Source organism: Lipotes vexillifer, unplaced genomic scaffold (genome assembly GCF_000442215.2).
Source record: "Lipotes vexillifer unplaced genomic scaffold, Lipotes_vexillifer_v1.1 scaffold606, whole genome shotgun sequence".
NCBI classification, from domain to species: domain Eukaryota; kingdom Metazoa; phylum Chordata; class Mammalia; order Artiodactyla; family Lipotidae; genus Lipotes; species Lipotes vexillifer.
The window spans coordinates 3151409-3169112 of NW_006780574.1; the positions used below are offsets into that span (position 1 = coordinate 3151409).

Genomic DNA, 17704 nt, shown 5'->3' on the forward strand with positions numbered 1-17704 from the left:
GCAGGAAAAATTTTATTCTATTACAGTTGCATTAAGATTACAATCTTCCTTTTTCCCTCTACTAGAGTATCAGGCACAAAAAAATTGTTTCTAGGGAGAAAAATTGCCCAGATAACTCTCTGCTTAGTGATGAAAAATAATTTCAGCTATGGGTTTGCAACCAGAACAAGAACAATCTGATTCTGAGCTGCAGTGTAAAAGATAAAAGATTCTTGACGAGATCCCTTCTCTTTTCTTTCTCTCTCTCTCTCTCACTCTCTCTCTCACTCTCTCTCTCTCTCTCTCTCTCTCTCTCTCTCTCTCTCTCTCTCCCCCTCTCTCTCTCTCTCTCTTTTGCCCCATGGGAGCCTCAGTATGGAGGCAGTTCTGTCAGTATGGAAAGACAAGAGTAGAATATTAAAATAGCTGGAGAGTCTCAGGAAGGGGATTATAAATATAAATTCTGAGCCAAAAGGGCATTGCCATTTACTTTCGTGTGTCTTCCGGCTGTTGGCCCAGGAACAATACTGCCTGACTGCTTTGCAACTTCAGAAGAAAAGCCATGCTACCAAAATGTTCTATGAAACACAAACATAGAGAAAATGTCCCAAAGGGTGATGAACACTGAAATGTAGATATATTTCTAAACAACTCAAAAAAGACTGCATTTTGCCTTACCTTTCAATTTATACATTTTAAACATAAAGATATTTGCTACTTCATCACATACATAGAGAGGTAAATTCTATACCTACCATATTATGATGTTTATAAGTTATAGTGAATTACCCTTAATAAAGTACCAACTTTCTTCTACCTTCTTTATGCCCAAAGACAGGATTTATAAGATGAAACTACTTGAGCTGACAAAGGTAGTCCAAGATAATCACGTAGTTGGTGTGATTTCATCAATATCAGCGTGCATCCATGTTCTTACGCGCTCTTAACCTTCACGATCTCTCATTTGACCCTTACACCATTGGTCCGCCACAGTAATAGTGGTTAAAACACAAATGTTGCTGAGGAAAATTTTCAGCCCTAGCGTGCGTAGAGTCTGAGAGCCTGTTGCCCTTGTAGAAAAAAAAGCGAGAAATAATCAACAGAAAACATCAAGGACCTGAAGGACCAGAGAGCTGACAACCACCATCCTCTTGATCCACATCACCCTCACTCTCATCACCATGGCCACCATGTCCTCGCAGCAGCCATGGGAGAACAGATGGACTCTGAAGAAAAGCTCTGCTAAGCTACAACACAAGCAAGATTGTTCTTAAAGTATTCATATGGGTGCAATATTATTACTGGTGAGTCAGAAATAACCAAAGGAAAATTGTCAATGAAAACGTGTGTCAGAACAGTGCTTTGGGCGTCAGCCAAATAGCTGAAGGAACTGTCAGAAGTCAGTGAGTCTATTCTTTACCATTATCTCTCATCAACTATAAAATTATAATTTAAATTAGGTTTATTTTTCCTGTCCCTGGCTGTAAAATTAATACTACAGAAAACTCAAGACATAGAAGTGTAAAGTAAAAATAAAATAAATATCTCACTACGGGAGAAAGCAAAGGTTAATGTTTTGGTTTATTTTCTCCTAAGTTGTTTTTTTCCCCTTTGAGCAAATCATTTTCTTTAGTTTACCCATTATGATTATTATGTATATGAATTATTTTGACTTTCCCACTTGAGAGTTAAACCATGAATATGTCAAAATTTATTTGAAAGTGCTATTCGTATTCTCAAAGACAGATATGCGGAATAATCAATTTCATTATTAACCTTTTATATCTAATATAAATAAAAGTATCTAAAAAATATATAAATATGTGCATTTATATGTGGAAATATATATGAATATGTATTTATACATAGAAATACATTTTTATATATAGTTTTATATGTATAGTTATACTTCAAGTTTCTTTTGCTATTCTGAGGCATCTGACAATGAACCATGAATTTTTGTGCAAAAATCTTTTTTTGCAGATTAATTCCAAGAAACAGAATGAATGATTAGAACGAGATCCTGATCTTTGGTGATATAAAACAAAACAAAACAAACAAAAAAACAGGTGTCAGACGCTAGCTGCTGAGAAAGGATGCAGGCTAAAGAATTAAAGAACATTCTCAGAGGCCCTCTGGGTAGAGGCAAGACCAGTCCAACTGTTGGAACACTTGGAGGTGGGGGGCTGAGGTACAGGGTGGGTGGAGGATGTACAGAATCTATGAGGAGAGGCTGAAGCAGCAGCAGGGCCTGTGTTGGGACATCAGGGATTGGCTATTTACCAAGTATGTCAGTATTTTAACAATGAGCATCACAAGGGCCTTGTGTGACAGAAGAATATCAGAACTGTTCTTGATATATAACGCCACGCTACTTTCAGGAAAACTTCATTTCAAACTCTTACCTTTTGTACGTGAAAGCTTTCAGGTCACTGTAACCTCATCACTATTGCATATTTGCTTTTTAAATCTTCTCAAATTGTTCTCAGTAAAAATTTGAACTTTTCTTCAAATAGGTTTCTTATATTTTGTACTGAATATATTAGTAGCTCAGCAATCCAGTATTTTTTTTTTTTTACCATTTCTATCAGTTTGTTATTGTTAATAGAGACAAAGCCTCAGAAGACCTTGGGCATTGACCCCAATCTCTAGGACCCCCCAATCCCCTTGTGGCATATATGATTAGGTTCACCATGTATAAAATGAAGATGACAGCAGACACCCTACACCAGGGTTATGTGACTGTGTGTCTTAAATCGCAAAGTTGTATTCAATAGTGTATGTCAAGTAGAAGCATATTCATCGACTAAGAGACTGTGTCCCAAATTGGCACAAGAACTGGGGAGATACAAACTTGTCCTTCAGCAAAATTACACATAACCACATGCCACAGACTTTCTAGTACATTGTAAAATAATCAAAACTGTAAATGAAAAACACTCAGATGTTGACAAAAAAAGAAACGTGGATCTACCATATTGTTTTCTTCCTATTTTACCTTTATCAGGCCATTAGTGCATTCTTATTAATTTTAAGGCTATACAACTGAGTTTATATGCTTTTCTAAGTATACAGTCATTTAATCTGCAGATAATGATAGTTTTGTCTTCACTCTGCTCATTATCCCCATTTTCCTGTTTCAGGCCTTATTGAATTAGCCAAAACAATCTTGTTTATTTTGGTTTTAATGACAGTGGCTCCAGTATTGTAGCATTATGTTCACGTCTCTCCATTCTGTACTGTGTCTGTCTTTAACAGTACTTTCATGTTCACTCAAAGTTTTAAATACAATACAATGAGGTAAACTATTTCGGTAAATTTATATATGTAGAATAGTTTTTTTCAAAATAACATAATTATGAATGCCTTTAGCAATACTTTATATCTCATGCCCCAAATTATCTGAAGTAGACAGTCCTAAATCCTACAGATTAATAATTGACTAGAGTCCATATCCTTCCGGTTATGGAATAAGTGTTAGCATGCTGCACATAAGTAAAACAGTTCTTACTCATGTCAAGTTATAAAGCAATTAGAATCCAGACAAAAATTGTCTGCATGTCTAGAAGTCCTATTTAAACTCTACTTCTTCAATATAACCAAACATGGTGTTAGCCACACCACTCTGAAGAAATGCCTACCTCTTTCTAGAAGGTTACTCATAAGATCATAGATTTTCTGGACTGAAAGCACCTTCAATGGCCCAAACACCCAAGAAATCAGTGCCTGATTCCTTTCCATAGCATATGTGCAAAGTGTTTTTCCAGGCTAAGCTAGTACTCCTAGAGTGACTGCTCTTTTTATATCCCAAGATGTGTGCTTTCATTTCTGAACGGGTTTGATCATTAGTAAATTCTAATACCGAACAAAGAAATCTCTCTCTTTTAACCACTGGCCCTTTAGGGGCAAATATTCTGTGGTTTGCTCAATAGGAAATATCTGCAGGTGGCAATAAGCACATTCAAATTCTTTTTTTCTAGGCAAAAAATATCCCCCAATTCCCTGTATTTCCCCAGTCATTCCTTAGTTGCTGATATAGACTGTTGGCTTACTCTAGACCATTGGAAACATTAACCTTTGCTTGCTACCAGCTCCTGCTTCTAAACTGGATACACTGGCTCTTCCAGTTCTTGCCTTAATTACATTTTTCTACTTCTATCCACCTAGCTTAAACTTCAGGGTCACCTTAACATGCCATTTATGAAAGGAAACAAGATTAATAATCTGATAAAATTAGATTTTCAAATAGCTGGTCATTACTAAATACTGAATCTCTCTTTTGCCAAGTCGATAGTTAACTTTTATATCTGTTTAGTACAGCTTGTTGGACTAGACTACAATCAAGAGACCTGGGTTTTATTCTGCCTTGATGGTTCTCAGGCTTTTTGTTTGTAGAATGAGGGTATTGATGGTCTCTAAATTCTCTTCTATTTTTTAATCTCTGTAGTAATGTTGGTGTCTATATGTTACAGAATAAGAAAACAACCTAACTCAACATATGTCGGCATAATTATTTTCCAAAACATGTTATAAAACAGTTTATACCACCTGTGTTTCATATGTGAATTGCTTCAGTGGATTAAAAATTTATCTATTATACACCATTATATAAGTTATGACACCTGAGTTGGTACATAATAGGTTAATAAAAATAAGAGTAGAGAGCTGGATAAAATGAGATTATTTGAGTCCTGTCTAAACCTTATAAAATTTTCTGGCATTTGAACATAAGAACTGAACAACACAGCAGATAAAGTGATTCTCCTTGAAGCAAAGCCCAGAGCAAGGAGAAAACATTGCCCATTACTGCCTTCTGGAACTTTTTTCCATGTATAAATGTGCACACTGTAAATTAACAGCATTCTCCCTTACCAAAAAGAGGATGGGTTTCTTTTTCTTCATGCACCATCAAACATACAGACAACACTCATTAAAAGTTGAATAATGAAGAAGCTCCATTGGGTGGTTCAATTTTAGGAAGCATCAGTGTTGAAGATGGACCAAAAAAGCATGTTCTATGAGACTTAGAATACAATGCAGTTGCTCTCAATAACTAAAAACAATTGGGAATTCCCCGGCGGTCCAGTGCTTTTACTGCCAAGGGCACGGGTACGATCCCTGGTCAGGGAACTAAGATCCCGCAAGCCACGCAGCCAAAAAAAAAAATTGTTGAAATAAGCATGATATGAATACTCTGAGACTTTGAATAAAGCATTCCCGTTGCTCACTTTGTTTCATGAAAGCATACAAACTTATGCACATACACATACAGCGTTACACTTCTCTATTTGGCCTTTGTAAAAACTATATGGTCTATATTTCTGTACATGATTTGTTTTTCTCCTGATTTCCTCTCTTTCTTTTGTGGATACACATAATATTTATTTCAAACATTCTCCTAACATTAAATATATAATCTATGAATAACAATGCTGCTTATCAATTGTATTTCACTGATGTAGTAGATCACTTACAGAAGACATGGAAAAGTTTTCCATCAATTTCTTTTGAACTGCTCAGAGCCCTAATAACTGCTTGGCTTCTGAACTGAATTGCCAAACACCTTTTTCTAAAACCTTACATTCTCTTTTAAATTATGAAATCCCTCTCCACCCAAATACCAACCTCTATAGAAGAGACAGAAGACAGATAGGGTACATAACAGCCCCTGCTCATGCTTCTGAGAAGAAAATCAAACAGGCCCCCAAAGAATATGAACATTAAGTGATATAAATGCAGCAATTTGATTTAGGGAGGTTTTTAGTTTGTTTGCTTTTGGTGTGTTTTTTCATCATGATGGTGAGAATGGTATCACCATTACAAATACAGAGAGAGTATTTGCACCAAAGATATGCAGAACAGGATCTGTAGGTATGTGGACATCCAAAAGAAAACATCTAGGAAGTGAAACCAGAGAGGCCCATAAGCTAAGACCAGAGTAGAACCCTGTAAGATGCATTATGGGAGCTGAGCACAAGGTGTCAGACGGGGCCATTGGCCTCATTTGCCAGGGACTGGAGTTCAGACACTGATTTGGAAGGATACCTAAGCCACAGGATAATGCAAAAGTCTCAGGCACACTGTAGATTGTGAAACATGCCACGAACCCATTTCTCTAAGGCAAGTACTGGAAGTTCCTCACTATATAATAATATATTTTTCTTCTGCACACACAGTCCTTGCAGTTAGGCAATGACAGATTATTAGATAAGCATCTCCCAGTTGGTATATAAGCACTCAGACTAACTGAGTGAGGTGTCCTTTCCCCTCAAACACTACTCTTCCATGCCAAGGACCTCTAGACCTAGGGGTTTTAAGTGGATTGCTTTTGATTTCATGTAACTTACTTGAGCAGTGAAGACTAAGTATTTACAGCTTGAATTTCTCTTGCAGTTCTTATGTTTCTGATCAGTTTCTTATGAAGAATGAGCTTAAAGGGCACTCATATTCTCCCCAAGGCAGAGCTTGTTATTAATACAATGTTAGGGCTCAGTCAGAAGAGCACCAAGTACTGCTCCCTCTGTTTGGAAAAGTTCTCTATATTAGCCCCTATGTGCACCTTTATGTAAGGAATCACTGTGTGGGGCAAATGTTCCTTTCTCTAGATAGCTTATAAGCATCTTGCTTGATAAACTTACATTAGAAATTCAATTAACTTTATATAAAAAGGTCAATTAACTTGGCCACGGTAGAGATTGTTTTTAATTACTTTTCCTTGTAGGGCTTCTTTTCTTGTCCAAGCACAAGTGACACTATCAAATGATAGTCTCATTGCCTGTGGTTGCCTGAAATTCATTTGCAAAACACAATGGAAATGACTGTCTTGGTTACATGAATTAATAGGACCCTCTTTGGGCAATTCATCACTCTTATAAACCTTAGGACATAAAATATCACAAGCAATAATAGAGTATTTTAGATTAAACACACTGTATTAGATCATTCATGACAGTATCTTTCATTACCTGTCCTTGTTGGTTTCTGTTTTCTTGGTGATAATAACGTAAAATTATTTTAAGAGTCAGTCCTTATTACATTATATTACAGTGTATTTTATGAAAAATGAGCAAATGATGACATCAAAAACTAGCTATCCTATTCCATTAGAAGGCTCTTGGTTATCTTTGTGTTAAGATGGGCACGATTCAACTCATTCATGTAGGATTAGAACATTACACTTAGAAGACTCAAGAGATTACCATTTGGCACTATGTGACAAGTGGTAATGTAGTGTCCACTTGTTACCAAGTTGTAACCTATACTAACCATCACTCCGTGGTTATTTCGAATGAAAACAATAATAAGGATATAAACATATGAATAATATGTTTAAATATTATATATGACTATATTATTATATATGGATATATTATAAATAATATATGACTATATTATATTATTATAGTATTAATATATCATATATATTATATAATATATATATTATTATTATGTTAACTCGGACCTCCAGATGACTAGCAACTTAAAAGTAAAGCAAACACTACTCAGGAGTTTGATATGAGGCAAAGTCTGGAGATGAATTTTCTTGTTTTATTTTTGCAGAAAGGACCTACCTCCACCTTATAGAAGCACTTTATAAACTAATCTGTATAAATCTCACTACAAACCTATGAGACAATTCACTGTTCCCATTTTACTGATGAGCAAACTGAAGCTTATGTTTCAGCCAAGTTCGCACAGTTCATTAGTGGCAGAGTCAGAAACTACAGCCACATTAACCTGTCTTTCCAGACTTCCCATTTCCCCTAGGATAAAAACACTGGCTCTAAGTAATGAGAACATGAACTGCTTACGAAAGGGAGTTGGGGAGTGTGCTGAATTCTTAGAGGGCAGCTTTAGAACTGAGCCAGAGGAAGGGAATGGTTTAGGCCAGTGCAACTCAAAAAGAGTGGGGTCACAAGAGTGTAAATTAACTATGTCATTAAGCATATTTTTCCCCATAGCAATGCTTTCTCAATGAAAGGAGCTGTGCATTGACTTACATTCCAGTGCACACTTATCTTCTCAAGCACCAGTAATACTTTGCAAACCATTAACCAGTCTATGGACCTTGCTTTAAGTGGCACAAGCTTAAGGAATGTCTTATGAAATTTCCCTTTTCTGTGAACAGTTAAATCATTTTGGATCAAAGTTATCCTATATTTTTTCCATTTATATAAAAAAAATAAGAAAGCCACACGTATCCATATCACAGATAATAATGAAGGCCGATGTCCTAAACCCTATAAATCTATGCGGACATTAATCTTAGTTGAAGTGGTATGTCTCTTACTAGTTTTAATAAACTAATCTCTGCCAAAAGCAAAGGAAAATGGCTTTCCTAAAGAATGAACAATATTGCTGTCAGACAGCATGATGTTTGGAGTGAAATACAAATTTTAAAATGTGTTATTCATACCTGCACCTCCACCAATGCTTAGAATCTTAATTTCAGATTTTGTGTCTCCAATCCTGAAAAAAAAAAATTATGTAGTTTAAGAAAAATGTGCCAGGTGGTTTGTAAAATCTGATTATCAAGTCTAGTTGAAGAGAACAGACTAAAATTACAGTGAACAAAAACTAGACCAACAAGAAAGGCCTCGATCATTTCAGTGGCTATATTGCTGTCTTCAGAAATCTTTAGAAGTAAAGGTTCCACTTATTACCAACCTTGAACTGGGAGACTTTTAGAAACAGCACTATAAACATCTCAGACATAGGAAATAGCATTTGTTTGAAGATTGTTTGGAGAACAAAAACAGAAAAAGTGGGCCTTTGAGTCTGGTAATGTAATAAGCCATTCATTGTAGATGGGAGAAAGGCTAAGGTGATTCATACTATCTCTATATTTGCCTTCTTTCCTTCTTCTTGCTAACTTCCTTTCAGTAAACAAATGTTTATTAAACATTTATTATGTGCCTATCCTAAGCACTGATACATAAAAATGAAGAGACCACTTTGCTCTCAAGTTGAAATGTGAGACAATAAAGCCCAGTATTATGGCTCTGTACAGAAATAGAGTAGAATTGATGGACTGGGATGCAACAGTAGGACTTTCTTTAAACTTATGTAAAAAAAAAAAAAAAAAAAAGGACGAGGTGCACGATGACTGTCACGTTGTGAATTTGGATGACTGGGTGAAGGGTGGTATCGAAAAGGAAGCTGGACAATATGATTTTATGGCAAGTTTATGTTTTTTCAGTGTTTTGTGTTTTTTGTTTTTGTTTTTTTTTTTGATCTGAATTCAACAGACATTTGGATATGCAAGATTGAAGCTGGGTAGGAGAGAGCTCAGGACTGATGATGTATTCTGGAGAATTATCATATAGTAATGGTCGAAACTAGGAGAATAGATTCTACCACCCAAGTGTATTGCAAAGAGAAGAGCAGTGGGATTATGACAAGATACCAACTTTTAAAAAGTCATGGGATAATGGGGGAACACACAAAGAAGACAGAGAGGAAAGCAGTAAAGCTCAGAGAGATGATAAGAGAATTAGAGAAGGAAAAGGCCATTGTACATGGCAAACTGTACTACTAAAACATAAAAAGAGGACAACTCTCCATTGAATTTGGCAATATGAATATCTTTGATAATAGCAGCTTTAAAAGGTGGTTAAGGGCAGGAGTCAGATGGCAGTGGGATTAAAAGTGAACTCAATAAAGAAGAAGATCTAGAGATTTTTGAAAAAGGATGAAAGAGTGAGAACGAAAAAGGGAGACTGCTAGAGAGGAAACATGAACTGAAAGAACGGTGCTTGTTTGTTTGTGCTTCGGGATGGTAAACAAGCCTAGTTTTTGGCTAAAGTGAAGAGCCTGCCCAGAGTAATAGGAAGAAGACAGATTGAAGCAGAGTTCTTAAGGACACTGGGAAACACAGCGTCAAGGACACCTATGAATGAGTTGCCTTCCTCAGTGCTAATTATCTTCCAATTCATAATCATGAGTCCCTGTCTGTGCCCTTGGTTAATTCTTAAAAATGCTTCTATCATTAGCTAGCATAGTGAGGTTATGAAGCAGAGCACCTAGGTTGAAATCCTAGCTTACTAATATGTAACCTTGAGCAAGTTATTTAACTTCTCTGTGCCTTTATTATTGATTCTAAGAAATAGGATAATAATACCACAGAACTTATAGGGTTATAATTATAGTATCTGCCTTATGGAGGAGTTGTGAGGATTAAATGATGTAACTGATGTGAATCTTTTAGAAATGTGTCTGCACATGACAAGCACTCAACTTATTATTATTATTCCAGGCACAGCTAAGTGATTTATATGACTTAACTCTTTGTTTAAAAAAATTTTTTATTGAAATATAGTTGATTTACAGTGTTGTGTTAATTACTGCTATACAGCAAAGTGACTCAATTATACATATATATATATATACATTATTTTTTATATTCTTTTCCATTATGGTTTATCATAGGATATTGAATATGGTTCTCTGTGCTATATAGTAGGACCTTGTTGTTTATTCACTCTGTATATACAAGCTCACATCTGGGACTTCCCTGGTGGCACATTGGTTGGGGGTCTGCCTGCCGATGCAGAGGACACAGGTTCGATCCCTGGTCCGGGAGGATCCCACATGCCGCAGAGTGGCTGGTCCCGTGTGCCACAACTACTGAGCCTGCGCTCTAGAGCCCACGAGCCACAACTACTGAGCCCACATGCCACAACTGCTGAGGCTGCGTGCCTAGAGCCTGTGCTCCACAGCGGGAGAGGCCACTGCAATGAGAAGCCTGTGCACCGCAATGAAGAGTAGCCCCTGCTCGCCTCAACCAGAGAAAGCCGGCACGCAGCAACGAAGACCCACAGCAGCCAAAAATAAATAAATAGATAAATAAGTAAATTTATACAAAAAAAAAAAAAGCTCACATCTGCTCACCCCAACCTCCCACTCCATCCCTCCCCCAACCCCCTCCTCCTTGGCAACCACCAGTCTGTTCTCTGTGTCCGTGATTCTGTTTCTGTTTCCTAGGTAGGTTCATTTGTGTCACATTGTAGATTCCACATATAAGTGATATCATATGGCATTTGTCTTTCTCTTTCTGATTTATTTCACTTAGTGTGATAATCTCTAGTTGCATCCATGTTGCTGCAAATGGCGTTATTTCTTTTTTTTTTTTTTTTTTTGGCTGCATTGGGTCTCCATTGCTGCATGCAGGTTTTCTCTAATTACTCTTTGTTGCAGTGCACAGCTTCTCACTGCAGTGGCCTCTCTTGCTGCTGAGCAGGGCTCTAGGAGTACAGGCTTCAGTAACTGCAGCACGTGGGCTCAGTAGTTGCAGCACGTGGGCCCTAGAGTGTGCAGGCTTCAGCAGTTGTGGCTTGCAGGCTCTAGAGCACAGGCTCAGTAGTTGTGGCGCACAGGTGTAGTTGCTCCGTGGCTTGTGGGATCTTCTGGACCAGGGATCAAACCCACGTCCCCTGCATTGGCAGGCAGATTCTTAACCACTGCGCCACCAGGGAAGTCCCACAAATGGCATGGCTGAGTAGTATTCCATTGTGTATATGTACCACATCTTCTTTATCCATTCATTTATTGATGGACATTTAGGTTGTTTCCATGTCTTGGCTATTGTGAATAGTGTTGCTATGAACATAGGGGTGCACAGGGGTGTATATTTTTGAATTATAGTTTTGCCTAAATATATGCCCAGGAGTGGGATTGCTGGGTCATATGGTAGTTCTATTTTTAGTGTTCTGAGGAACCTCCATACTGTTTTCCATAGAGGCTGCACCAACTCACATTCCCACCAACAGCGTAGGAGGGTTCCCTTTTCTCCACACCTTCTCCATCATTTGTTATTTGTAGACTTTTTAATGATGGTCATTCTGACCAGTGTGAGGTGGTACCTCATTGTAGTTTTGATTTGCATTTCTCTAAGAATTAGCAATGTTGGGCATCTTTTTATGTGCCTGTTGGTCATCTGTAGTGAATTAACTCTTTGAATTCTTACAACTCCTCTATGAGTTAGATACTATTATCATCCTATTTCATATATTATGATGATAACTAAGAATTATTGAAAACTTGCTATTTTCCGGGCAAGGATCTAAATGCATTATATGTGACAACAACAAACTTTACTATTTACAGCTGTATGCTATAACCATCCTCATCCTGTTTACCACCTCCAGATAGGGGATTGAATAATTCCTCCGTGAAAAAATAATCCATTTCACTAAATAAACTTATCTATATTGGCATCTGAGAATCTCCCATCAAGTACAAAATCTACATCGAATTACTACAGTGAGCCAACTGCTCAACAGACTGTTCCTGTACATACACAAAGAGGACCTGAACTAATTTTTACTGCCTCAATATTTGATTGCATGGACAACCAAGACTCATCGGTAGTTGGGGAGCTCCCCTAACATGAGAGAGACTAAAAGAAACAGAAAAGGAGAATTCAGAAGAAACATGCACAGAGCAGAGGAAAATTTTATAATAGATAAAAGTCGGTATTGTATCTATGAAAGATGAACAGGATGCTATAAAAAAGGAACATTCTTGGAAATTAAAAATACAATAGCAAACAATAGAGGGCTGAAAGATAAAATTGTGAAAACTGGAAATATAAGAAAATTAGAGAATCAACTGAGAAAGTCTTCTGTTTGATGAATAGAAGTTCCAGAAAGAAAGAAAGAAAGAAAGAAAAAAAAAAAAACAGGGCAGGAATGATTAAATAATACCAAAGCTTCCCTAAACTGAAGGATCTGAATCTTAATTGAAATGGCCCAGGGACTACTCACAAAAATGGGTGAGAAAAACCCACACCATAACTCATTATCTTAAAATTTCAGAATATTAGATATAAGAGAAGATCCTAAAAAACAAAAAACAACAAAAAGGTCACAAACCAAAGATGAAGAATTTGAATGGCATTAGATTTCTCAACAGTAACTACAAGACCATGGAAAAGTATCTTTAAATTTCTGATATAAAATCATTTTCATTGTAGAGTTGTATACCCAAACTATCTAACTATCTAACAATGATGAGCGAGGAGTGAAAGCATTTTTAAACACACAAAGGCTCAAAAAATTTACCTCCCATGCACTCTTTCTTAGAAAGCTCTTAAAGGATTAGCAGGGAAGAAAAAAAAAAAAAGACTAAAGAAACCAAGAAAAAAACAGCATCAGATCCAGAAGCTGGGAATTCAGTACTGGAGAGAGAAGGGAGTTTCTAGAAGGTGAAATAAATTCCTCATCAATACTTGTATAGCAGGCCAAAAGCAAATCAACCCAGACTGGAAAAAAAGAACAGAGAACTCCAGAAAAGATGTTCCCATGAGGAAAAATCAGCAGGTTACTTGATCTGTTGGAATATATTGAGAGGAGATTAATACTTCTGCTTGGGGTATAAATAGTGATAGGTACATAGGAAGCTAAGTAAATAAACTAAAATCAAGACAATAGTTAACTCTAGGAAAAACAAAAGGCTGTACATGAAAGGAAATATAATGATAGTAGTAATGATAGTATAAATGCATTGTTCAATTATGAAAAATATTTACACAGGCAAAATGATATGATATAAACAAATTAACCAAAATTTAGACATATAGGGCTTCCCTGGTGGCGCAGTGGTTGAGAGTCCGCCTGCCGATGCAGGGGACACGGGTTCGTGCCCCGGTCCGGGAAGATCCCACATGCCGTGGAGCGGATAGGCCCGTGAGCCATGGCAGCTGAGCCTGCGCGTCCGCTCCGCAACGGGAGAGGCCACAACAGTGAGAGGCCCGCGTACCGCAAAAAAAAACACAAAAAAACAAAACAAAAAAAATTTAGACATATATATGTATATATTCATATATATATACATACATTTATATATTATATATACCCACTATATATATATATGTTGTATTGACATGATGGGGAGAGGGATGTGCATGTTTATTTAGCTAATTTAATACATCAAAATTAAGAAAGAGAATAACATGTTATTTGGAATTAGGAAAGAAAATTCCATAAGCAACAACTAAATGTTTTCAGAGTGTTGAAAGTGGTTGTCTCCGGAGAGCCCAAAACAGGAATGGAAGTGGGTAAGGCAAGGAACCACTATTTTTGTTGTCGTTACTCTAAGCATCCATAGTATGTCTTCAAACCAAACGGATGGCTGAAGTAAACCAAGGATCTGCATAAGCCACAGACATGAACACAGATGCTTAGTATTGCAAAAGAACTCAGAAATTAACTCATTACCTTTAATTTTAGAAATAAACAAAAAGACTCAAAGAAGTAAACTATAATTAGTTCCTAGATAAGAAATTGTATTTGCTGTCTGCTTTGATTTTTGCATTGTTATCCTATTACTTATTACTTATTAATATATGATACTCAATTAAAAAAAACATTTAAAAACTGAACCATGAAAAATAGAAGATAGAAAGGGAAATAAAATTCCATATACATCCAACAATGCCTTCTCTGGTCAGGTGGAGTTAACTGTCCTGGTGAAAGAATAGAAAAATCCAGCAAAAGATAAAAATATCAGTTTCCTTTGCTGATAGGAAACTTTCCTTTCCAGTTGCAAATTGGATCCCCAGCCATTTTCCCCAGTTTTCCATCATTATTTCCTGAAGCACAGAGTAAGTTTCTGCAATCCACCCCCAGATAGGTGATTTGATTATCATTGCCATGTGAAACGTTACTCTCATAATGCTTATCAGCTCTGGCACAAATTGAACGCATTAATCACCAAAAAAAAAAAAAAAAGAGTCTGCGAGAAGGGTAGACACTATTGAGTTTCACTGATAATGGGAAAATGCTTTTTTTAGGGCCACATTGCTAATATTAAGTTGAAAGTAAAAGACAATTATTATTATTATTATTATTTTTTGGAGAGTGGTAACTATAAAAATGGATAAGGAGAATGAATTTAAATGAGTATTAAGAGAATTGAGAGGCACCCACTCAATCCTCAGGGGTAAATAGTATTTGGTAATTATTTGATTCTAATGCAAAAATACTAGACTTCGTTGGGGTTTTTTTTTTTTTTTTTTTTTTTTTGGAAGGTAAAATTTGGAGGAGGGCTGAAAAATCTGAGCTCAAAGATTGGGATCTTATCTTTTCCCAAAGGAACGTGGATTTGTGCCTTCAGATGGTTAACGCTTCTCTCCCAGCAGCTGGAAATCCAGCACAAATCAGAGCCTTTGAACGTTTCAAGCGAGCGTCTAACTGAAACGCGGCAGGAGAAGGGGCACCGGAGGGTCGAGCCGGGCGGCTGTCAGTACCTCATTCTTATCCCCGCGCCCAGCCTCCCGGAATGTCCTTGACGCATCTGTCACTGCACAGAATGAGACCGAGGCTTGTCCCTGGGACAAAAACGGCCTTTTTTTTTTTTTTTTTTTTTGTTACCTTGCTATTATGCCCGGCAGCTTCTCGTCCATGAATTGCTGCATGCACTGATGCTCCGTGGAATTGTTGAGAAACCTCCTGAAAGATTCAACATATCTGCTGTGGTCAGAAAACAAGCTCTTCATGGAAGATGCCATGTTTGGTTTTCTGAGAAAGACAAGGAGGGAAGGGAGGTCTAACTTCCCTCTTCCCTTCCTTCTCTTCCCTGTTCCTTCTTTCTCTCTTCACCTGCACCAGTTTCTATCCAAAAAAAACAAAAAACAAAACCCACAAAAAAGCCCTGCTTTGAATTTAATGTGCTGAAGAGGCTGGGTTTGCAAAGCTAGTTACTCAGTGACTATTTGTACAGGACTTTGCTCCTGAGACTTTAACCCCCGCACGGGCGTTTTAGAAGAAATGAGTAGTAAAGCAAAGCAGTAAATCCACTGCTGAAACTTGTTTTAAAACTCTTGAAGTTCAGAAAGTCCTAAAAACAGACGACATTCAAATCACTTCCTGTTTTGGCAGCAGGGGCCAGCCAGTAAGTTCCCAGTGGGAAAGTGGCTGCTTTCAGGGCCAAAGGCAACAAAGGCAGGAATAAACAGGCCAGCTGCAAGGTTACAAACCACTTCCAGAAATCTACAGCTGCTGAATCTTTGAAAAAAGATTGTCATCTGCCTCCAGGCTTTCTGTTAGGAGAGTTTCATGCCTTCACATCCCTAAACAATTGAACTTTAAACTCTGCTGCATTTCTTCATATGCTGATTGATTTGTTGTGATTCAGGAATAGAGCTATTAACTGAAAGGTCTGAGAAGCCTAGTTGGGAGGTGAAGATGGGGGAGAGGAGGAGGGGGCAGAGAAAGAAGTCTCAGGGAAGAATGCAGGACACTGGAATCCTTCAATCCATAGGAAGCCTTCCCTAAGTGCTTCTGAACGTGGGATCCTAAAATGTAGGATTGGATGAGCCTTTGGAGGCCCAGTGGTGTCACCCATCAAAAGAGCCAAAGCGGGGCTTCCCTGGTGGCGCAATGGTTGGGAGTCCGCCTGCCGATGCAGGGGACATGGGTTCGTGCCCCGGTCTGGGAAGATTCCACATGCCGCGGAGCGGCTGGGCCCGTGAGCCATGGCCGCTTAGCCTGCGCGTCCGGAGCCTATGCGTACAGCAGAAAAACAAAAAAGAGCCAAAGCGTTTGAGTGTCCACATGCTGGGCCTTTTACCTGGGAAATGGTTGTTAAGAAATCCACCCCTTAATCAACATGGGATGTTAATAATAGTATCCAAATAATGAAGGAGTTATGAGAATTAAATTCATATATCTCTCTCAGAAATGTGTCTGCCTAAACCATTCTCTTCCTCTGATTCAGGTCCAAAGCTGCCCTCTAAGCATTCAGCACACTCCTCACCCCTCTTTAATAAACATCTCATGGTCTCACTACTCTTAGAGCCAGTGCTTTCATCCTAGGAGGAAATGGAAACTCTGGAAAGTCAGATTACTGTGGATGTATTGATAGTTTCTGACTCTGCCACTAATAAACTGTGTGAACTTGGCTGAAACATAAGTTTCAGTTTGCTCATCAGTAAAATGGGAACAGTGAATTATATCTCACAGGTTGTAGTGAGAATTATATAAATAACATTTATAAAGTGCTTTAGCACATTATTACTGCTTAATAACTGGCTCCTTCTGCAACAGTAAAACAACAAAAAAGCAGTGGTTTTATGTATGGACACTGAAAATTGAATTTTATGTTATTTTCACACGTCACAAAACATTACTCTTCTTTGGATTTTTTTCAATCATTTAAAAATGTAAAAGTTATTCTTAGCTCGTTGGCTGCACAAAATCGAGTGCTGGCCTGGATTTGGCCCAGTGGCCCTGCTTGGTCGACCCCTAGGCCTCTATACATGTGCTACTTAACTCCCATCTCTATGCAAAGAGCCTCGCCTTCTTCATACTGACTCTCACAAGTTTTTAATTCTTATATTACCATTTTCCACCCTTCTCTTTAGAACTTAATCCAAATCATTCATTCATGTATTCATCTACTGAACAAATATTTACTAAGGGTCTACTGTGTGCCATTCTGCTGAGAAGAAATAACCTTAACCTCTATCTTCCTATTAAAAACTACCTTTAACTAAAACTCAATCTTCACCTGAGGCCCTCACCTGCCTCACTTGTTCCACGTCTTTCCCAACAATCTGCTGTTCATGTGTGACTCATTAAGGATTTCCTCTCCATTCTTGTTGCTTTCATGATACTGAGATTCTCTCTCTTTTTTTTTTTTCACCCACTTTCCTGCATTAGGAGTCACACTTTCAGCATGACTTGCACTTGACTAAATGCTGGTTTTAGCAATCACAACTACCTTT

General features: G+C 37.6%; 1 protein-coding gene across 1 annotated transcript in view; it reads right to left on the reverse strand.

The window, feature by feature from the left end:
• Positions 1 to 15685, reverse strand: part of HNMT (histamine N-methyltransferase) — a 35623-nt gene extending 19938 nt beyond the window's left edge. Inside the window, exons 1-2 of the mRNA XM_007453724.1 lie at positions 15351 to 15685; positions 8396 to 8448 (exon numbers count right to left, since the gene is read on the reverse strand). Of these exons, the coding sequence (XP_007453786.1) occupies positions 8396 to 8448; positions 15351 to 15487 (190 nt within the window). The 5' untranslated portion in view covers positions 15488 to 15685. The remainder of the gene's footprint in view (positions 1 to 8395; positions 8449 to 15350) is intronic.
• Between the last annotated feature and the right edge of the window lie 2019 nt (positions 15686 to 17704).